Below are 21,957 nucleotides of genomic sequence, written 5' to 3'. Positions count from 1 at the left end.
CCTGTAATCCCGGCTATTCAGGAGGCTGAAGCAGGAGAATTGCTTGAACCTGGGAGACAGAGGTTGCAGTGAGCCAAGATCACACCACTGCACTCCGACCAGGGCAACAAGAGTGAAGCTCCATATCAAAAAAAACGAAAAGAAAGAAGTATATATCTTTGCATAGTTTTTTTTTTTAGTGAAGTCTCTAGTGATTACAGGATGCATACTTAATTTTTTTTTCTTTTTTGTCACCCGGGCTGGAGTGCAATAGTGTGATCTCGGCTCATTGCACCTTTTGCCTCCCAGGTTCAAGCAATTCTCCTGCCTCAGCCTCTTGAGTAGCTAGGATTACAGGCATGTACCACCACTTGCAGCTAATTTTGTATTTTTAGTAGAGAGGGGGGTTTCATCATGTTGGTCAGGCTGGTCTCAAACTCCCGACCTCAGGTGATCCACCCATCTCAGCCTTCGAAAGTGCTAGGATTACAGGCATTAGCTACCGCACTCAACCAAGAGATACAATTTCCTTTTTAAAAACCCAATAAAGAAATTAAAATGGGACTCTAAAAATATTTCAACCCAGAAGAAGCCAGGAAAGTGAAGCAAAGGGACACCAAGAGAAAAAGAAAACAACAACAGAAAACAAGGAAAACGTGGACTAGGCCAGGCACAGTGGCTCATGCCTATAATCCCCCACTTTGGGAGGCTGAGGCAGGAGGATTATTTGAGCTAGCAGTTCAAGACTAGCCTAGGCAACAAGTAAGACCACCACCCCCCACTTTTTTTTTTTGAGATGGAGTTTTGCTCTTGTTGCCCAGGCTGGAGTGCAGTGGTGCGATCTCAGCTCATTGCAACCTCTCCCTCCCAGGTTCAATCGATTCTCCTGCCTCGGCGTTACCAGTAGCTGGGATTACAGGTACACACCACCACGCCTGGCTAATTTTTTTGTATTTTTAGTAGAGACGGGGTTTCACCATGTTAGTTGGGCTGGTGTCAAACTCCTGACCTTGTGATCCGCCTGCCTCGGCCTCCCAAAGTGCTAGGATTACAGGCGTTGAGCCACTGTGCCCTACACAAGATCTCATTTCTTAGAAAGAAAGAAAACTAAACAGAAAAAGGTAGACACAACTCCAAACATATCAACAATTATGTGTAAATGATCTAAACAAAATAATTAAAAGATTTTACCAGAATGAATTAAAAAAAAAAAAAAAAAGCCAAGCACCGTGGCTCACACCTATAATCCCAGCACTTTGGGAGGCTGAGGTTGGAGGATCACAAGGTCAGGAGTTCAAGACAAGCCTGACAAACATGGTGAAACCCTGACTCTACAAAACACACACACACACACACACACACACACACAAACAAAAAACAAAACAAAACAAAAAAGAAACAAAACCCTGCCTCTACTAAAAATACAAAATTAAGCTGGGCATTGTGGTGCATGCCTGTAATCTCACCTACTCAGAAGGCTGAGGCAGGAAAATCACTTGAACCCAGGAGGCAGAGGTTGCAGTGTGCCAAGATTGCACCCTGCACTTCAGCCTGGGTGGTAGAGGGAGACTCTGTCTCAAAATAAATAAATAAGAAACCCAGCCAGGCGCGGTGGCTCACAGCTGTAATCCCAGCACTTTGGGAGGCCAAGGCAGGCAGATCATGAGGTTAGGAGATTGAGACCATCCTGGCCATGGTGAAACCCTGTCTCTATTAAAATACAAAAAATTAGCCAGGTGTGGTGGCCCGCTTCTGTAGTCCCAGCTACTCAGGAGGCTGAGGCAGGGGAATTGCTTGAACCCAGGAGACGGAGGTTGCAGTGAGCTGAGATTGGGCCACTGCACTCCAGCCTGGGCGACAGAGCAAGACTCTGTGTTTAAAAAAAAAAAAAAAAAGGTTAAGGTGGGAGGATTGCTTGAGCCCAGGAATTCAAGGCTGCAGTGAACTGCTATTGCACCACTGCTCCCCAGCCTGGGTGACAGAAAAAGGCCCCACCTGTGTAAATAGGCTTGGCTCACTCCTGTCATCACTTTAGAAAGCCGAGGCGAGCAGATCACCCGACGTCAGGAGTTTGAGACCAGCCTTGCCAACATGGTGAAACCCTGTCTCTACTGAAACTACAAAAAAAATTAGCTGCGTGTGGTGGCAGGCGCCTACACTCCCAGCTGCTTGGGAGGCCGAGGCAGGAGAATCGCTTGAACCTGAGAGGGAGAGGTTGCAGTGAGCTGAGACCATGCCACTGCACTCCAGTCTGGGCAACAAAAGCGAAACTCTGTCTCAAAAAAATAAAAATAAAAATAAAAACCAACCAAACAAAACTGAACAGTGAGAAAACCCAATTTTTTAAAGTGCACAAAATATTTGAACAGACATTTCATCGAAGACACTATAGAGATGGTTGTGCAACTAAGCACATGGGAAAAAAATGCCTAACAAACATTAAGGAAATGCAGGAAATTGCACTATTAGATATCACTATACACCTATTAGAGTGGGTAAACTTTGTTTTGTTTTTTGTTTTTGTTTTTTTTTTTGAGACGGAGTTTCGCTCTTGTTACCCAGGCTGGAGTGCAATGGCGCGATCTTGGCTCACCGCAACCTCCGCCTCCCGGGTTCAGGCAATTCTCCTGCCTCAGCCTCCTGAGTAGCTGGGATTACAGGCACGCGCCACCATGCCCAGCTAATTTTTGTATTTTTAGTAGAGACGGGGTTTCACCATGTTGACCAGGATGGTCTCGATCTCTTGACCTCGTGATCCACCCGCCTTGGCCTCCCAAAGTGCTGGGATTACAGGCTTGAGCCACTGCGCCCGGCCTGTTTTTTTGGTTTTATAGATTTATTTTCAAAGAGAAAAACACTTAAACAATTTAAATACAAGTCCCTCCGAATTACTCTGTCAGAGCCAGCAATAATACCGAACTGTGTCCTCACCGCCAGACATTCATCAGTATCATCTGCGTCTTCTCTCAACAAAGTTAAAGGGTCTGATACTTTATTCATACACATCCTTCTTATCTGCAATGTAATCTACAATTTCTTGTGGACACATTAACTTTTCTGCATCTAAATCAGGAATTTCAAACCTAAATTCATCTTCCATGGCCATGATAATCTCCACTTGGTCCAAACTGTCTAAGCCCAGGTCTTTCATAAAATGAGAATTTACGGAAAGCTTCTCTGGGTCAGTCTTGTCATAGAGTTTCAATACGTAACGAACATGGTCCTGGATGCCCTCTAATGTCAAAGGGGGTGCTTCGCAATACTGGCAGCACAGCTGTGCAACTCTACCCGGAACCTGCGCAAACACCGAGGCCGGTGGCGAAGGCCCGGGCCTCGTCCGGGTCCCCGCAGAGCACAGATTGGTGCTGAAAGGCTGGGCGGCGGCCAGCATGGAGACCCGGGGCGGCGGCGGGAAGGCTGCAGGCAGGCAGTGGACACAGGAGGAAAGGACAGGAGACGCCATGGCTACGCTGACCCAGCCTTTTTTTTTTTTTTTTTTTTTTTTTTAATACGGGGTTTCACCATGTTGGTCAGGCTGATCTCGAACTCCTGAGCTCAGGTGATCCGCCCTCGTTGGCCTCCAAAGTGCTTGGATTATAGGCATGAGCCTATAAAGTAAACTTAAAGTAAACTTTTTAAAAAACTAAGCTGGGGCCGGGCGCAGTGGCTCACACCTGTAATCCCAGCACTTTGGGAGGCTAAGGCAGGTGGATCACATGAGGTCAGGAGTTGGAGACCAGCCTGGTCAACATGGTGAAACCACATCTCTACTAAAAATATAAAAATTAGCTGGATATGGTGGGGGGCACCTTGTAATTCCAGCTACTTGAGAAGCTGTGGCAGAAGAATCGCTTGAACTGGGGAGGCGGAGGTTGCAGTGCGCCAAGATTGCACCAGTGCACTCCAGCCTGGGTTACAAGAGCAAAGCTCTGTCTCAAAAACAAGAAAAGGTTTTAGGGCCGGGCGTGGTGGCTCAAGCCTGTAATCCCAGCACTTTGGGAGGCCGAGGCGGGTGGATCACGAGGTTGAGAGATCGAGACCATCCTGGTCAACATGGTGAAACCCCGTCTCTACTAAAAATACAAAACATTAGCTGGGCATGGTGGTGCGTGCCTGTAATCCCAGCTACTCAGGAGGCTGAGGCAGGAGAATTGCCTGACCCCAGGAGGCGGAGGTTGCGGTGAGCCGAGATCGTGCCATTGCACTCCAGCCTGGGTAACAAGAGCGAAACTCTGTCTCAAAAAAAAAAAAAAAAGAAAGAAAAGAAAAGGTTTTAAAAATTGATAAGCCTCTAGCAAGACAGACACAGAGAGAGAGGACACATCAGGCATGAAAAAAAGACCAGCCTGGACAACATAGTGAGACCTATCTTTTTCTTTTTTTTTTTTTTTTTTTTTTGAGACGGAGTTTCGCTCTTGTTACCCAGGCTGGAGTGCAATGGCGCGATCTCGGCTCACCGCAACCTCCGCCTCCTGGGTTCAGGCAATTCTCCTGCCTCAGCCTCCTGAGTAGCTGGGATTACAGGCACGCGCCACCATGCCCAGCTAATTTTTTGTATATTGAGTAGAGACGGGGTTTCACCATGTTGACCAGGATGGTCTTGATCTCTTGACCTCGTGATCCACCCGCCTCGGCCTCCCAAAGTGCTGGGATTACAGGCTTGAGCCACCGCTCCCGGCCGTTAGACCTATCTCTACAAAAAATAAATAACGGAAAAATGTGGGTTGGCCAGGCACGGCGGCTCACGCCTGTAGTCCCAGCTACTTGGAAGTCTGAGGTGGAAGGATCACTTAAGGCCAGGAGTTCAAGACAAGCTTGGGCAACACAGTGAGACCCTGTATCTACAAAAAAAAAAAATAATAATTAGCCAAGCGTGGTGATGCATGCCCCTGGTCCCAGCTCCTTGGGAGGCTGAGGCAGGAGGATCACTTGAGCCTGGGAAGTGGAGGCTACAGTGAGCCTGACTGCACCACTGCACTCCAGCCTGGGTTACAGAGCGAGACCCTGTCTCACAAAAAAACGAAAAGAAAAGAAAAGAAAGATGTGGGCTTTAGAGCCAGTTCTCCTCTCTTCTACCTCAGGAGCCGCCCAGAACGCATCACTTTCAGGACACAGGATCCCAGCCCACCGAAGACATTGTAAACAAAGTCTCTCTTCACATTCGTTTATTCCTGGGAGGAATGAGGGAGCGCCCTCCAGCCCCCCAGGGAGCCCAGCCTTCTGCGGCAACAGGAAGGGTGGGAGCCCGTCCGGAATCCCTGGCCGTTCCGAGGACACCAGCGGCACTCTCAGCTATCTGGACAGACGGGAGAAAAGGGGCGCGGTGGAGGAGGGGCAGTCCAAGCAGGCCGCCCTGACGCCCCCAGAAGGAAGCGCCAGGTCGCCGCCGGCGAGGCCTCCAGCTGCAGGGCGTTTGTCGAGCGCTTCCCCGCCCGCAATCGCCCACGCGCCCCCGGGGAGACCCAGCGCCAACCGCGGCGCCAAAGAGAGGAGCAGGGAAAGGCCCTCCCGGCGAACCCGCAGGCGGCACGGGCCCGCGGGACCTCGGGAAACGTCACCTGTCACCAGGAGCGCCACGGGGTCGCTGAGCTCCGATTCCGAGGGGTTGGGCCACCAGGAGCGGTAGCGGCACCTGTAGCTGCCGGCGTGCTGGGGCCCCACGAAGATCAGCGCCAGGTCTGCCGAGGCCTTGGGGCTGTAGACGCGGGCCGCGGGCTCCGTCTCGCCCTCGCGCAGCAGCTCGAAGGCGACGTCGGGGACGGGCCCCTCGCAGCGCAGGACGGCGTCCCGGCCCGCGAGCACCGCCCCGCTCCACGTGGCCCGGAGCCGAGGCCGGGGCGGGGGCCCTGCGCAGAGCGCGCGGGCGGTCGGCTCGGGCCACGCCCCAGGCCGCGCCGCGCCCCAGCCCCCGCCCCGGCCTCAGCTTCCCCTCCGGGCCCCGCGACGCTGCGCCCGCGGCCTTCACTCCCTGGCCGTCCGCGCGCACGTGTGTCCCGCGTCCCCGCCGACCCTCCCCCGGGCCCGTGGAGGACCCAGATTCGGGGCCTCTCGGGACTTGCGGGATTCCCAGCCTCGGTCACTCAGGACAAGGGGAGAAGAAAGGATGAAGAAATCGGTGCTCCTCCGTCGAGGAACCAAAAAGGACATAAAATTTATGTCAATATATGAGGGGTTTTTTTCTCGCCAGAAATTTAACTTTAAAACTGTAGTTAAGGGGCCGGGCGCGGTGGCGCACGCCTGTAATCCCAGCACTTCGGGAGGCCGAGGTGGGTGGATCACGAGGTAAGAAGTTCAGGTTCAAGACCAGCCTAGCCAAGATGGTGAAACCCCGTCTCTAATAAAAATTCAAAAATTAGCCGGGCGTGGTGGCAGGTGCCTGTAATTACCGCCACTCGGGAGGCTGAGACAGAAAATTGCTTGAACCCAGGAGGTGGAGGTTGCAATGAGCCGAGATCCAGCCACTGCACTTCAGCCTGGGTGACAGAGCGAGACTCCGTCTCAAAAAAAAAAAAAAAAAAAAGGGCCGGGCGCGGTGGCTGAAGCCTGTAATCCCAGCACTTTGGGAGGCCGAGGCGGGTGGATCACGAGGTCGAGAGATCGAGACCATCCTGGTCAACACGGTGAAACCCCGTCTCTACTAAAAATACAAAAAAAAAAAAAAAAAAAAAAAAAAAAATTAGCTGGGCAAGGTGGCTCGTGCCTGTAATCCCAGCTACTCAGGAAACTGAGACAGGAGAAGTGGCTGAACCCAGGAGGCAGAGGTTGCGGTTAGCCGAGATCGCGCCATTGCACTCCAGCCTGGGTAACAAGAGTGAAACTCCGTCTCAAAAAAAAAAAAAAAAAAAGGAATCAAATCTTACAAAATCCTGAAAGATGTTCGTAACGCTGTTGATTTCAGCGAAATTAATTAAGTACTTACATTGATTTAAAAGTGTATTTTATTCAATAGTTTGAGTATCTTGCCATGGAAGATACTAGCCCAGCCTAGCAAAGGAGTGCAGTATGTCTAGCATACTTTGACATTTTAAAAGTTATATTCCAGCCGGGCGCGGTGGCTCAAGCCTGTAATCCCAGCACTTTGGGAGGCTGAGGCGGGTGGATCACGAGGTCAAGAGATCGAGACCATCCTGGTCAACATGGTGAAACCCCGTCTCTACTAAAAAAAAATACAAAAAAAAAAAGTTATATTCCATAAACACTGGAAGTGCTGGGCAAACTACATGAAGTTGTTTGCAATCAATTGACAGCTAATTGGCCAGTCGCAGTGGCTCACACCTGTAATCTCAGCACTTTGGGAGGCCGAGAAGGGCGGATCAGCCTGGCCAACATGGGGAAACCCCATCTCTCCTAAAAATACAGAAATTAGCCGGTGTGGTGGCGCGCGCCTGCAGTCCCAGCTACTCGGGAGACTGAGGCAGAAGAATCACTTGAACCCAGGAGGCGGAGGTTGCAGTGAGCCGAGATCTCGCCCCTGCACTCCAGCCTGGGCAACAGAGCGAGACTCTATCAACAGAAAGGGCAGAAAAAGAAAAGAGAAAAGCAAGGAAAGGGTACTCCCAGCAAAGGGCAAGACCCCACGGTCCGGGGGCCAGACGTGCGCCCCCAGGCTCTGCTGGCCTCTGAGTCCTGGAGACGACGATGAGGAAATCGGAGGGGAAAACAGAGCTGCGGACGGCGGGGCTGGGAAGAATGACACATCAGCCCTGCGCCCGCGGGACCCGGGCGGGGCCAGGGGACCCAGCAGGACGACAGACACGGCCAGCACAGGAAAACGGAGCAGGCAAAAGCCGCAGGCATCTGCCCAAGAAAACCTGGGTCCAGCCTCCATGCTGCTGATCACGATGCCACACGTGACCTACGTGCGTGCGTCGTGAGAAATAAGCCGAAATTCGAGGCGTCCCCAGGACCCACCGACCGCCTGCTCCCCGCCAGAGGCGGCGATGGCTGCTGGATCGAGGCCCAGGGCGCCGCCGTCGGACGCCCAAGGACAGGCGGGCAAAGGCAGGAGGCTCCAAGGGCACTGAACCCGCGCGCCCGCCCGCCCTGGGACCCCGCCAGCTCACCGTCCACGCGCAGCTCCAAGCGCGCGCTGGGCGCGGAGCCGCTGAAAGGTGGCTCCAGGTCCACGTACACGCAGCTGTAGTTGGCGGAGTCGATCACCGAAACGTTGCGCAGTTCGAAGTGGGCCTCGGTCCCTGCGGGGCTCTGGAAACTGTGCACGCGGCGCCCGCCCCTGTCCTCGCGCACCAGGGCGAAGCGCGCGCCCTCCAGGGGTGCCAGGCACCGCAGCCGTACGCGCGTGCCGGGCTCCGGGTTCGGAGTCGTGGGCTCCGCGGTGAACACCGGCGCCGGCAGCCTCTCTGCGGAGAGGACGAGGGCTGACCCGGGCGCCAGGCGGGTGGCTTGGCCCTAACGCGTGGTCCAGCCTCCCTCTCTTTGCCTTGGCTGAGTCTTCCGCCCGCAGTGATCTGGCCAGCTTCCTCCCTCGCCTCCTCTGGACCCGCCCGCCTTTCCAGGCCTAGCCCTTCTTGGATATCTCACACGCACCTTTCACTGTTTCTTAGTCGTTTGTCTACAGAAACAGACGGGGACATGTTTTGTCCATGGCTTGATGCCTCGTGCACGATGTCGCTCAATAGGGGATTTGCTCCACGAGCGTATTCTGGGCACTGCCACAATGCCCGCGCCACCCAGGGGCACCCGTGATTCGCTGGGAATGGGATTCGCTGCCCGATGCTCACAGTTTGCTAAATATCATCAAGCCCAGGGCAAGCGAGTGGAGGAGCTGCCTCAGCAGAGGCCCTCAGTGCCCACCCAGACCTAGATCTGGCAGGCTGGGCGGGGGGACCGCAGCCAGGTTGTGCACCCTGTGGCCTGGGCCAGACCTGTTCACCCAGTTAGTCTTTGTGGGGCCTGAAGTTTGCCACGCTTGTCATCCCATTGGCAGTTCAGGACCCTGAGTTGGGGGATGGGCAGGTAAAGCTGAGACAGGACCCCTGGCCCAGAGCACTGCACTTCCCCAACTCTACACCTGGTCCTGCTCCTGCTTCCCAGGGACCCCGCCAAGCCCCTGTCACTGCCAGCCCAGGCTCACCATTGCTCACAATCAGCTCCACCGGCTCACTGTCCCCAGACCAGCCATTCTGGTTGTCACGGAGCTGGTAGCGGCAGGTGTAGGGACCTGCATCCCCCAGGGCCACCTCGTTTAGGTGAAAGAATATGCGGTCTGGGCTGGTGCTGCTCTGGGGTACCAGCAGCTCTTTCTCCCCGCGCCGCAGCTGGAACTGCACTCCACTCAGGGGAGCCACGCAGGTGAAGGTCACCTTGCTGCCAGGGCGCAGGACCTGGGTGGACTCTCTGTGCAGCCTCAGCGCTGGTGGTGGTGGTGCAGCTGCAATGTAGGCAGCATTACTGAGCTACCCCACCCCTGGAGCTACCCTCTGCCCAGGCCCAGACCTCTGCCCTCTGCCCTCCAGATGGCAGCCCCAGGAACACCCTTCGATTCTTTTTTGTGTTTGTTTGCTGTTTTTTTGAAATGGACTTTCACTCTGTAACCCAGGCTAGAGTGCAGTGGTGTGATCTTGGCTCACTGCAACCTCTGCCTCCAGAATTCAAGCGATTCTCCTGTCTCAGCCTCCTGAGCAGCTGGGATTACAGGTGCGTGCCACCATACCCAGCTAATTTTTGTATTTTAAGTAGAGACAGGGTTTCACTACATTGGCCACGATGGTCTCGATCTTTTGACCTTGTGATCTGCCCACCTCAGCCTCCCAAAGAGTTGGGATCACTGGCGTGAGCCACTGCACGTGGCCCACCCTTCCATTCTTTGGGCATCCTCTGCCCAAATTCCTTTGCAACCATCGGACACAAGCAACTGTATGGCCAGCTTCACAGCTGGTCCTGAGTAGGGGCATTCAGCACGGAGGTCAGGGTGAATGTGGCTGTGTCCCCTGCAGCCTCCTCCCCCAGCAGCCCTCAGAGATGCTTCCCCAGTCACCGAGCTCCTTAATGGTCACAGTATTGCTGGGCTCCGAGGGGGCGCCTGCCGCATGAGTCTGGTAGCTGCAGCTGTAGTTGCCAGCCCGGTGGACAGGAAAGGTGGCCTCCACATCCTCCTGGGCCTCAGACATCTCCAGAAACTCATGGTCGCCTTCCTGCCTCAGCAGAAAAGTCACACCCCGCAGCCCGCCTCGGCACACCGCTGTTGTGTTCAGGCCAGGTGTGATCCAGGACACTGGCTTCACTGAGAGCCAGGGTGGAGGCAAGGACTCTGTGGGTGGAGTTGACGAGTGGTTCTGCATGGCTTGGGAGACATGGGAAACCAGCAGAACCTGCGCCCCACACTCATGACAATGTGAGGGAGACAGGGATGGAGGGCACTGACGGGAAAAGGGAGGCAGGCACCGGTGGAAACAAGGCATACAGCAAGAGGAAGGAGCGCGTGGGGGCCTCATGGCCTGGGGGCCTGCCGGGGACACCATCATTCATTCCTCACAACACTGGGGTTAGCACAGACGTCATCCCCATTTGACAGCTGGAAGGCAGGCTCAAAGACATCAGATGTCTTGGAGGAAGGGGGGTCCCCCCACTCAGCCACCTGCCCACTGCCTCCTGACCCCGATTCATGCCCCAGCTCACCTGGTCCTGTCAGCTCCAGGAGCTCGCTCAGCTGGGTCCATCCTTCGAAGAGGCCTGAGCGGCAGCGGTAGCGACCCCAGGTGTCACCCGTCAGCAGGAACTGATGCTTGATGGCAGGTGCATCAAGGTGCACAGTCTCCTGGGCCACCCCGTTCTTGAACAGCTGGAAGTCTGCGGTCCTCACACGGGCCTGGCATGTCAGCGTTACCTCAGCCGAGGGTTCCAGCAGCGATTCGGACTCTGCCCACAGGTGGGGCTGGGTCTCAAGAACTGCAAGGGGTGGCTGGGATCAGCTCAGTGCCACGGGGACAGGGCTCACCCACGGCCTGGGCCCACCATCCCCAGACCCCAGCCCTGCACTCACATGTGGCTGCTTCTGTCACCGGGCCCAGGGAAAGACCTGCGGAGACAGCCCCTGTGAGTCTCCCGTTCCCACTCCTTCCAACCCCAGGAACCCAGGCCCCAGGAGGCCTCACCCCAGAGCAAGAGGAAGGCCACCAACATGGACATGATGGTCACACTCACTCCCGTGCAGTGAGTGTCTGGGGTGAGAGTCTGCAGCAACAAGGCCCCGAGGGAGGGCGGCGGGGGCGGCTCAGGCACTGACCTCTTTCTGTGTTTGTCCTTCCCGGAAGGCAGGCACAGGGCCAGCATGGGGTGGGGGCAAAGGCTGAACTTCTGAGGCCTCAGGATCCTAAGCAACAATTAGGATCAATAATCATGGATAATTCGTAAACTAAATCAATAACGAGTGAGAAAATGATGCTAAGATAACGTCGTCATTTCAGTGCTGGATCCTTTTCTAGAAGCGGACGCTGAGTTCTCCTCACTCTGCCTGGAGCTGCTGAGGTCAGTGCACCCTGCCAGGGCTGAAGTCCAGCGTGACCCCTCCCTGTCACACCACACCACACCACACGTGTGACACCACAGGTGGGGTTCACCTGTGTTCAGACATTCCGCGGCTGCCATCGCATGGGCTGTCTGGAGGTGCACCCTCACTCTACCTGGGTACTGTGGTTTCTTCTCCATTGCTGGTTTACTCTGCATGGCGTGACCCACCACGGCTCTGGAGTCAGATTTCCAACCAGGACATTCAGCCGAGATCTGCTGTTCCCATGCCTACCGGTGACGTGTGCTCAGTTACCTGAGCTGCTGGTGCTCACTCATGGGGCTACAGCCTGCTGCCAGGAGGCCAGGCCTCCCCCTTCCCCTGCCTCCCTCTCTCTCTTGCCACAGCCTGTTCAGATGGAACAGGACATGGGTGAGACCATGGCGCTCTCACACTCAACCTCTGTGGAAGTCGTCATTCTCACCCCTGGAGGTCTGGTTCCCACCCTGGGTGTCCCAGCCTAGCTCTGCTACTAGGGTGACTGCTCAAGGAAACCACCCAGCCCTCACCTAACCCCTGCACTGTATCTTCCCCACTCATTTCTTTTTTTTTTTTTTTTTTTTTGAGACGGAGTTTCGCTCTTGTTACCCAGGCTGGAGTGCAATGGCGCAATCTCGGCTCACCGCAACCTCCACCTCCTGGGTTCAGGCAATTCTCCTGCCTCAGCCTCCTGAGTAGCTGGGATTACAGGCACACGCCACCACGCCCAGCTAATTTTTTTTGTATTTTTAGTAGAGACGGGGTTTCACCATGTTGACCAGGATGGTCTCGTTCTCTTGACCTCGTGATCCACCCGCCTCAACCTCCCAAAGTGCTGGGATTACAGGCTTGAGCCACTGAGCCCGGCCATCTTCCCCACTCATTTATTCCACAAGCATGTAAGCATCTACTGTGTGCCAGAGGCAAAGAAGACAGTGGGATAACTGGGCAAGGAGCATTCCAGGCAGAGGGAGCAGCCAGTGCAAAGATGGGAAATGGGGTTGCAATGAGAAGGAGCAGAGGAGACAAGGGGTAGGGATAGCTGCAGAGCTCAGGGACGTGATGGTGACCAGTCATGCTGGGCAGTGCAAGGGCTCTGGCTTCTGCTGTGAGGGATAGGGAACTGGGGAGACTCCTGGTGTCTGGTTTCATTTCCATATTGCTGAGCACCTGCTGCATGCTCTCTCCTGCTCAGAGCCAGCACCTGGAGAGGCTGTGTGTTCTGGCTGGGCTTGGGGAGAATGCATTCTCTGCAGAGGAGACAACCAGGTGCTGAGGCCTGAAGTCATAACCAGGCCTGGGGCACTCAGACAAGGACTGGTGGCCAGGCCAGAGGAGCAGAGCGCGGGGTGTGCACAGAACTGAAACTTGAACAGTGACTGAACCTTTGAACAGTGACTGAACCTTTCAGCCCACTGGCAGTGGGGCTGCCCAGGCAGCCGGTGGCATGGTCAAATCTGAGGTCTGCAGAGGTGGAGCTGTCCGTCTGAGTGTTTCCCAACACCAGCCTCACTGTACCCTCCTTTTAGCTCCCTTGGGTTCTCCAGCCCTAAGGGTGGTAGCAGCTTCCTCTGAGTTTCTGCAACATCACAGCAACATCCAGTTTTGCTGTCTGAGCCTTGTAAAACTTGCACAACCAGTCCCTAACTTATATCCCCTCTGTTTGAAAAAGCTAGTGTGGTTTCTGTTTCCTTACTGGACTCTCACTGGTATAGTACTTGGTATCAAGAAGAGTCCCTGGCCAGGTGCAGTGGCTCACGCCTGTAATCCCAATACTTTGGGAGGCTGAGGCAGGAGGAACACATGAGACCAGGAGTTCTAGACCAGCCTGGACAACATGGTGAGACACTGTATCTAAATAAAAAAAATTTAAATTAGCCACGTGTGGTGGCACAAGTCTGTAGTCCCAGTTTCTCAGGAGGTTGAGGTGGGAGGATCACTTGAGCCTAAGAAGTCGAGGCTGCAATAAGCTGTGATTGCAATACTGCACTCCAGTTTGGACTACAGAGTGAAACGCTGCCCCCTCCCCCAAAAAAGAAAAGTCCCATGAAACATATGTACAAAGGTGAGATTCTGGGATTGATTTGATTCTGACCTTGGTCAGGAATGCAGTGCTGAACTTCTTGCCTACAGAATATGAAACACTAGGAAGCCACAGCATGCAGATGCATCGTGTTTGACCATCACCTGTGGTTACTTGACATGAAGTGTCAACTGAAGCCAGCACCTTGGGAGACACAGTGGCCACTGCACTGCGCAGCTGTGTCTCTCCCGTATCCCCTCAGGCTCCAGCAACCACCATGGTTCAGCCTTTAGAGGCCAAGCCCCCTTTCCCAGCTCCTAGGATCTGGTAAGGCCACCTCTTCATTGCGTCCCCAGATCGAGGTGGGCCACATCACAGACTCCATCGCTGCGCAGGTCCACGTGCAGGGACTGTCTTGCCCTCCCAGCAGAGAAGAGCCATGTGGCGCCAACCAGAGGCCTGTGGAAGTCAAGCTGGGTCCAGAAACAGCCTGCGGTGTTTCTAGGCGGACAGATTTATCCTTTAAAACGAATCCGAGGCCGGGCAGGGGCGCGGTGGCTCACGCCTGTAATCCCAGCACTTTGAGAGGCCGAGGCGGGCAGATCATGAAGTCAGAAGATCCAGACCATCCTGGCCAACATCTTGGGACCCTGTCTCTATAAAAAAAATAAAAATAAAAAATAAAACGCATCCCAGCCACAATGGTAGAGAGAACCGCAGCGGGTGGGGGTGAGGGAAGCCGCTCAGCGCTGTGGACAAGAGTCCTGCCCCTCCCTCCGGCCTAGGCCTCCTGCTACCCTCTAGGCCTCCGACCTCGTAGCCCTTGGCCGGAGACAGAAACCCGTTTACAACCTCTATTCTCGCTCACAGCTCGGAAGGGAAGGAGGGGAGGGGACTCACACTCTGCCGCTGTTCCCCACTGGGGCCCAGATCTCCATTTCGCGCAGTTCCCAGAGGAGACCACCACACCTGTTAGAGACGCCAGTTCTCCCCCATCTCTGCAAGGACGAACCTCTGCCAGAAGCAGAGCTTGCTGCCTCCACCCTCTGGATCCGTCTCTGGGGTCAAGAGCCCCCCACACATGTCCCCAGCCAGGCCTGGGTGTCCCGCGGGGACACCTGCAAAGGGACTGTGCAGCCACGGTCCTCCACGCCCAGCAGGACGGCGTCCGCAGCGGCAGCCCGCAGAGGCAGGGCCAGCAGATCGCGCCCTCGGGCCCGGGACCCCGCAGCGCCGCGCGTCCGCGACCTCCCGCTCAGGCGCGTCCTCGGGTCAGGGCGCAGCGGGGCCCCCGTGCCGCTTCCGGTGCTCGTGAGGTTGGAGCGGCGGCTGAAGGGTTTCCCGCGCTCGCCCGTGTGCGGGCGCCGCTGGCCCACGAGCTCCGACTTGCGCACCAAGGGCCTCTCCGCAGAGCGCAGGCGCCGGTGCCGGCGAAGGGCTTGGCGGCCGCGGAGGGCGAAGGACCGCTCGCCCGGCCCCAGCTGCCGCGGAACGCGCTGCCGCAGTCGGCGCCGGCGATGGGTTTGGCGGCCGAGTGCGCGCGCCGGGGGCTGGGCAGGTTGGAGCGCCGGCTGGAGGCCCGGCCGCGCCGGGCGCACGCGTGGGGCTTCTCGCCCGGGTGCACGCGCGGGCGCTCCGCCCCGTAGGAGCCCGTGACGAAGGCCTGGCCGCGCCCCGGGCACTCGGAGGGCTTCCCGCCCGTGTGCGTGCGTCGGTGCCGCGCCGCCTGGTGCTTCGGGCCGAGGGCCTGCCGCAGTCCGGGCGGCGGAAGGGCTTCAGGCCGCTGTGTGTCCTCGGGCCGCACCGGGCGCGCGCGCAGGGTTCTCGCCGCTGTGGATGCGCCGCTGCCGGCCGAGGCTGGAGCTCCAGGCGAAGGCCTGGCCGCGCTCGGGGCACTTCTACGGCTTCTGGCCGGTGCCGCAGCAAGTAGGAGCTCTGGCTGAACGCCGTGCCGCCCTCCCCGCACCGGCAGCCCGGCCTCCCAGGCAGGGGAGAGGGCTGCGGCGCCCGGCCTCAAGGCTGGCTCCTGGGCCCGGCCCCGACCTGCCCACCGTCTGCGGGCTCCCGCTCCCTGCCGGGACCGCCCCGGTCGTGCACCGCCCCCAGCGTGGCTTGCTGCTGCTGACCATCCCCTGCCTCCTCCGGGACCTCCGTGCCGTCTTCCCAGGCCCCCCAGCCTCCAGACACAGCTCCCTCAGAGGGGCCCCCAGTGGCAGTCTTCACACCGCAGAGGTCCTGGACTTCTTCTGGGGCCACCTGCTGGGTCCACCCTCCTGGGGACTCCTTCTGTCACCTAAACAAAAGAGAAACGGTAAGTTCATAGAGAACACAAAGGCAGACAGCGCGCCTGAGGGGCTGGGGTACATGACGGTGGGTGGGCTGGTTGTCATGCCCTCACCCACTCTTCTCCATGGCCCTGGATGTCCCGTGCCCTCTGCGGCCTGGAGCAGGAAGACTAGCAGGCGGGCTAGACACTCAGGGGACAGGCCAGCATTCTGCGCCTCTCTGACAGTGCCACGTGCGCATCCCCACACCCGGCTCCGCAGGAGCAGGAGGGGCGCCAGGATCGCGGACGGACTCAGAGCCGTGTGTGTGCACGCTTGCACCGGCCCTCCTGGAGCGTCACTCTCTTCCACTTGCTTGAGGTTGGTGGAGGTGGGGGGGAGGGGGGGACTGTCAGGAAGGTGAGGACTCCAGTTTGTGAGGAAGATGATGGATCTGTCTCCATTCCGGAAGGCTGGAGGACATGCCGCACCCAAACCCAGCTGTGTCTGCCTCACCCACTCCCCGCTGGTCAGATCCCTGGGCGGTCCCCTCCACACAATATGACAATATGGACAGCACCGCCAGGCTGGGGAATCTCAGCAGCTGTTACCCAGGCAGTGGCCACACCAGGCCTCTGTGCGGGTCAGACCAGGTCCAGGGCATGGCGTGGCTGTGCGGCCCAGATCCCTGAGGGAGAGAGGCCGAGGGCGGGAGGGCGTCCTTGGTCCTGAGCCCATGCCTGCCTGTCCAGCCGTTCCCTCCCACAGTGAAGTCTCCACAGCGAGCAAAGCCCATCCCCATTTGCCCTGAGCACCTTACCATCCTTTGTGTAGCCTCCAGCCCCGCTGCCAAGACAGGGCAGGGCAGGGACAAGTGCGTGGATGGTGCCATACCTGGAGGTGGGGCCTGGAAGGGGCCCAGGGCAGCCTCGTGCTCCTCTACCTCCTCTGTCCTGGGGACCAGATCCTCTTGGAGGCTGAGAGTTGGGACCTGGAAACAGCAAGGCAGGAGGGCAGATCTGAGGGGAAAACAAGGGGCATGCAGTGGCATGGCCCACCCTTCTCTGCACCCGCAGTTCTCAGGACAGTGCAGAGCACACAGGTGTGGACTGGAGATCTCTGACTCTGCAGCCCAAGCCAGGACCACCAAACTCCCACCTGTCACTATCATTTTCCCACAGCCCCAGGCCCTCTCAGACACCAACCCCCTCCCGGTCCCAGTGCTGGCTCAGCTGGGGTTGTGAGAGAGGGAGACACACCCAGCCCCCAGCCCAGCCCCTCCTCACCTGGAGTCCCGGCTCAGCTGACTCCTGCTACAGCCCCTCCGGGCCACTGCTCCTGTGGTAGGCCTGGATCTCCAGGACCAGTGTGCCCAGTAACTGCTCCAGCACCGAGAGCTCCAGCATCTGCTCCTTGGCGCATGCCTTGGGCGTCAGCCACTGGCACCCAGCTCACACAGCTGGGCCAGGGTTCCTCACAGCCCTGCTGCCTCCTCGTAGCAGAACCCCCAGAAGCTCTGGCCAGAGGTCTTACAGCTGGGCTCACCCACCATCAGTGCGAGTCGACTCTGGAGGACCTGTGGGGCGAGGGCTGATGCCTTATGCATCTGGGCAGCCATCCTGCCCCTTCACTGGGAGGGAAGGGCAGCTGCTTGGCCCAAAGTACTTTCTCCAGAGCTGGAAACACAAAGGTGACGCTGTGAGCACAGCAAGGCCACGAAGGCCCCCTCCTCGGGACCAACTGAGACTGAGTAAAAATATAAGAATGGGAGTATCAGCACTTCAGGCCCCCAGGGTCAGCATCGTTGCCCACCTGGGCATCCAGGTGCCTGAGGGACACACTGAGGTGCCACGGCTGCTTGTACATCCCTGCGCCTCTCCCTGCTTTTCTTGAGGGTCCCTGCTCTGCCTTCTCTCCCTTCATCCCACACACAGACCACCTAAGGCAGCGATTGTAAACACGACACCCAGAGTCAGACCAGCAGATGGGTCCTGTTTGGCAGTCCCATCCAGGAAGTGTTTTAAAATTTTAAGTTGGCTGCCAGTGTCAACACTTAATCAGATGCTGGTGGGAGTGTAAAATGGTGTAGCCTATGTGGGAACAGTGGCAGTTTCTCAAAGGGTTAAATGTAGCGTTATCATATGACCCAGCAAGTCCACTCATAGAGAAATGAAAATATGTCCACACAAAACCTTGCACTTGGATATCATGGCAACCTTATTTATCATAGCCAAAATGGCCATCAGCTGATGAATGGACAAAATAAAACATGATCCATGTCTCCATACAATGGAATATAATTCAGCCATAAAAAGGAATGCCCACCCTGGTCAACATGGTGAAACCCCATCTCTTCTAAAAATACAAAAAATTAGCCAGGCGTAGTGGCTCGTGCCTGTAGTCCCAACTAGTTGGGAGGCTGAGACACAAAAATCACTTGAACCCAGGAAGCAGAGGTTGCAGTGGGCTGACATCGTGCCACTGCACTCCAGGCTGGGTGACAGAGTGAGACTCCTTCTCAAAAAAAAAAAAAAGAATAAAGTACAACAAGGTGGAAGAATCTTGAAAATATTATAAGTGTAAAAAGAAAACAAAAAAATGCTAAGTGAAAATTCAGACACAAAAGACTTCATATTATGTGATTCCATTTATATGAAATGTCCAGAACAGATAAGTCTATGAGACAGAATAGATTAGTGGTTGCCAGGATCTACAGGGAGAAGAGAAAAGAGAAAGGGGAGATACAGTTTCCTTGGGAGTGATGAAAATTTTCTGGATGGCCGGGCGCGGTGGCTCAAGCCTGTAATCCCAGCACTTTGGGAGGCCAAGGTGGGTGGATCACAAGGTCAAGAGATCGAGACCATCCTGGTCAACATGGTGAAACCCCGTCTCTACTAAAAACACAAAAAGTCAGCTGAGCATGGTGGCGCGTGCCTGTAATCCCAGCTACTCAGGAGGCTGAGTTAGGAGAATTGCCTGATCCCAGGAGTTGGAGGTTGCAGTGAGCCGAGATTGCGCCATTGCACTCCAGCCTCGGTAACAAGAGCGAAACTCCGTCTCCAAAAAAAAAAAAAAGAAAATATTCTGGAATTAGTGGTGATGACTACACAACTCTGAATATACTAAAAACCACTGAATTACACATTTTAAAAGGACAAATTTTATGGTATTTAAATTATGTTATATATATATATATATATTTTTTTTTTTTTAAGAGACGGGGTCTTGCTGTGTTGCCCAGGCTGAAGTGAAGTGGCTTTTCACAGGCGTGATCCAATACTGATCAGCACAGGAGTTTTGACCTGCTCCATTTCCGACCTGGGCCGGTTCACCCCTCCTTAGACAACCTGCTGGTCCCCCGCTCCCGGGAGGTCACCATATTGATGCCGAACTTAGTGCGGACACCCGACCAGCATAGCACACTACAGCCCAGAATTCCTGGGCTCAAGCGGTCCTCCAGCCTCAGCGTCCCGAGTAGCTGGGACTACAGGCACGCGCCACCACGCCTGGCTAAATTTATGTTTTTTAAAAGTTACCACCCAGTCTCAAAAGCCTAAGAACTGTATGATTCTATTTACTTAACATTCTTTTTTTTTTTTTTTTTTTTTTTTTTTTTGAGACAGGGTCATCTGTCACCAGGCTGGAGTGCAGTGGTGTGATCTCATCTCCCAGGCTCAAGCCATCTTCCCACCGCAGCCTCCTGAGGAGTTGGGACACCAAGTATGTGCCACCATAAGCGGCTAATTTTTTATTTTTTGAGATGGAGTTTCGCTCTTACCCCCGGCTGCAGTGAAGTGGCACAATCTTGGCTCACTGCAACCTCTGCCCCCCAGGTTCAAATGATTCTCCTGCCTTCAGCCTCCCAAGTAGCTGGGATTACAGGCCCGTGCCACCACACCAGGCTAATTTTTGTTTTTATATTTTTAGTAGAGACAGGGTTTCACCGTGTTGTCCAGGCTGCTCTTCACCTCAGGTGATCCACCCACCTCGGCCTCCCAAAGTGCTAGGATGACAGTCCTGAGTCACTGCACCCGGCCTAATTTTTAAATTTTTGGTAGAGACAGGGTTTCGCCACGTTGCCCAGGATGGTCTCAAACTCCCAAGCTCAAGTCATCAGCCCACCTCAGCTTCTCAAAAGTTTTGGGACTATAGGCATGAGCCACCTCTCCCAACCTATGCAACCTTCTTGAAATGACAAGATTTTAGAAATGACGAATAGATTACTAGTTGACTGAAAAGGGTGAATGAGGGGCAGAGGTAGGAGGGAAGCATGTGCAGCTGTGAAATGGCAACTTGGGGATCCTGCGGTGATGGAAATGATCTGTGTCTTGGTTGTGATCTTGTACTCTAGTATTTCTTTCTCTTCTCTTCTCTTTTCTGACACAGCGTCTTGCTCTGTTGCCCAGGCTGGAGTGCAGTGGCGCAATCTGGGTTCACTGTGACCTCTGCCTTCTGGGTACAAAATTTAACCAGGCATGGTGGCTCGCGTGTATAAACTCAGCTGCTAGAGAGGCTGAGGCAGGAGACTCGCTTGAACCTGGGAGACAGAAGTTGCAATGCAACTGCCACTCCACCCTCCAGCCTAAGCAACAGAGCAAGACTCCACCTCAGGGGAAAAAAAAAAAAACAAAAAACAAAAAACCATAGACCAAGTGCTGTAAGCTAAAATAAATAAATGAATAGCTAGAGAGGGGATCTCACTATATGGCCCAAGCTGGTCTTGAACTCCTGGGCTTAAGTGATCCTCCTGCCTTGGCATCCTAAAATACTAGGATTACAGGCATGAGCCACCATCCCCCAGCCTCTATGAGCTTCTTGGTACCAATTTTTCCCAGTTTGCACTGGGGAGCCCCCACCCCAGCCCAGGTGGTTTGGGCAGATGTCGGCACATAGCCCAGGCCCACAGCACAGATCAGTCCATCACCCTGGTCCTGGTAATGGCCACTTTGAACCTGTGACCATTATAGGACTTCTCTCTGAACTATTAGGGCCTTTTCTTCTTTGAATCTGAGGCTGTGAGCATCTGTCAGCTGGGGCAGCTGCAGCCTTCTTGCCCCCATGAGGGATGAATCTGTCAGAGAATGGAGTCCATACAGAAAAGCAGAACTGAGGGATGATGTGTTAGTTTCCTGTGGTTATGCAGCAAATTACCACAAATTTGGAGGCTTAAAACAACAGAAATTTATTCTTTCATAGTTCTGGGGACCAGAAGTATGACATTGATATCACTGAGCTGAAACAAGATGTTGACAGGGCTGACCTCCCTCTGGAAGCTCTAATGTGGAACCTTTTCTTGCCATTTTCAGTACCTAGAGGTGCATTCCATGTATTCCTTGGCCTACAGTCCTTTCCTTCATCCTCAAATAACTGGTAACATCTTACTCTTAAAGTTAAAATATGTAACATACGTTCATTTTATCTCATTTGCATGAGTCAATTTTGGCTTAATTTTTTTTTCTTGGAATAGTCTCAAAGAACAAGAAAAGATATATAAATAATAATTTTTTTTTTCTTTTTGAGGCGGAGTCTTGCTCTGTTTCCCAGGCTGGAGTGCAGTGGCGCAATCTCGGCTCACTGCAACCTCCACCTCCGGTTTCAAGCAATTCTCCTGCCTCAGCTTCCCGGGTAGCTGGGATTACAGGCACTTAGCACCACACCCGGCTACTTTTTGTATTTTTTTTTTTTTTAGTAGAGACAAGGTTTTACCAGGCTGGTCTCGATCTTCTGACCTCGTGATCCAGCCGCCTCGGCCTCCCAAAGTGTTGGGATTACAGGCGTGAGCCACCGTGCCCAGCCCAGCTTAAAAATTTTTTTATCAAGGCCGGGCGCGGTGGCTCAAGCCTGTAATCCCAGCACTTTGGGAGGCCGAGGCGGGTGGATCACGAGGTCGAGAGATCGAGACCATCCTGGTCAACATGGTGAAACCCCGTCTCTACTAAAAATACAAAACATTAGCTGGGCATGGTGGCTCGTACCTGTAATCCCAGCTACTCAGGAGGCTGAGGCAGGAGAATTGCCTGAGCCCAGGAGGCGGAGGTTGCGGTGAGCCGAGATCGCGCCATTGCACTCCAGCCTGGGTAACAAGAGCGAAACTCCGTCTCAAAAAAAAAAAAAAAAAAAAAAAAAAAAATTTTTATCAGCCTGGGCAACATGGTGAACCTTATCTCTACAGAGAAATACAAAAA

General features: G+C 54.8%; 2 protein-coding genes and 1 long non-coding RNA gene across 7 annotated transcripts in view; 1 reads left to right on the top strand and 2 right to left on the bottom strand.

Moving 5' to 3' along the window:
• Positions 1 to 1,859: 1,859 nt before the first annotated feature.
• LOC101030516 (acyl carrier protein, mitochondrial-like) lies at positions 1,860 to 4,018 on the bottom strand. Its single transcript, XM_074385783.1, has one exon. The coding sequence runs from the start codon at positions 3,440 to 3,442 to the stop codon at positions 2,972 to 2,974; it is 471 nt and encodes a 156-aa protein (XP_074241884.1). The 5' UTR covers positions 3,443 to 4,018; the 3' UTR covers positions 1,860 to 2,971.
• Positions 4,019 to 5,127: 1,109 nt separating this feature from the next.
• A1BG (alpha-1-B glycoprotein) lies at positions 5,128 to 11,214 on the bottom strand. Of its 5 annotated transcripts, XM_039466939.2 has the most exons (9): positions 11,094 to 11,212; positions 10,982 to 11,017; positions 10,618 to 10,887; positions 9,977 to 10,249; positions 9,074 to 9,370; positions 8,527 to 8,551; positions 8,043 to 8,339; positions 5,538 to 5,825; positions 5,128 to 5,275 (listed from the first exon to the last, which is right to left on the bottom strand). In XM_039466939.2, exons 1-9 carry the CDS (start codon positions 11,125 to 11,127, stop codon positions 5,272 to 5,274), a joined length of 1,524 nt encoding a protein of 507 aa, XP_039322873.2. In that variant the 5' UTR covers positions 11,128 to 11,212; the 3' UTR covers positions 5,128 to 5,271. The 5 variants fall into 5 exon arrangements, with proteins under 5 accessions (XP_039322873.2, XP_039322874.2, XP_039322872.2 ...); XM_039466940.2 differs by lacking the exon at positions 9,977 to 10,249 and having other exon boundaries at positions 11,094 to 11,214; XM_039466938.2 differs by lacking the exon at positions 8,527 to 8,551 and having other exon boundaries at positions 11,094 to 11,211.
• A 3,112-nt stretch (positions 11,215 to 14,326) lies between these two features.
• Positions 14,327 to 21,957, top strand: part of LOC141581210 (uncharacterized) — a 35,132-nt gene continuing 27,501 nt past the window's right edge. Inside the window, exons 1-2 of the long non-coding RNA XR_012513733.1 lie at positions 14,327 to 15,819; positions 19,396 to 19,492. This is a non-coding gene — a long non-coding RNA (uncharacterized LOC141581210). The remainder of the gene's footprint in view (positions 15,820 to 19,395; positions 19,493 to 21,957) is intronic.

The sequence above is a fragment of the Saimiri boliviensis genome, chromosome 14, assembly GCF_048565385.1.
Source record: "Saimiri boliviensis isolate mSaiBol1 chromosome 14, mSaiBol1.pri, whole genome shotgun sequence".
Classification (NCBI taxonomy): Eukaryota; Metazoa; Chordata; class Mammalia; order Primates; family Cebidae; genus Saimiri; species Saimiri boliviensis.
Note: the sequence above shows the minus strand (reverse complement) of the source record. Positions and strands in the feature narration are given on the sequence as shown.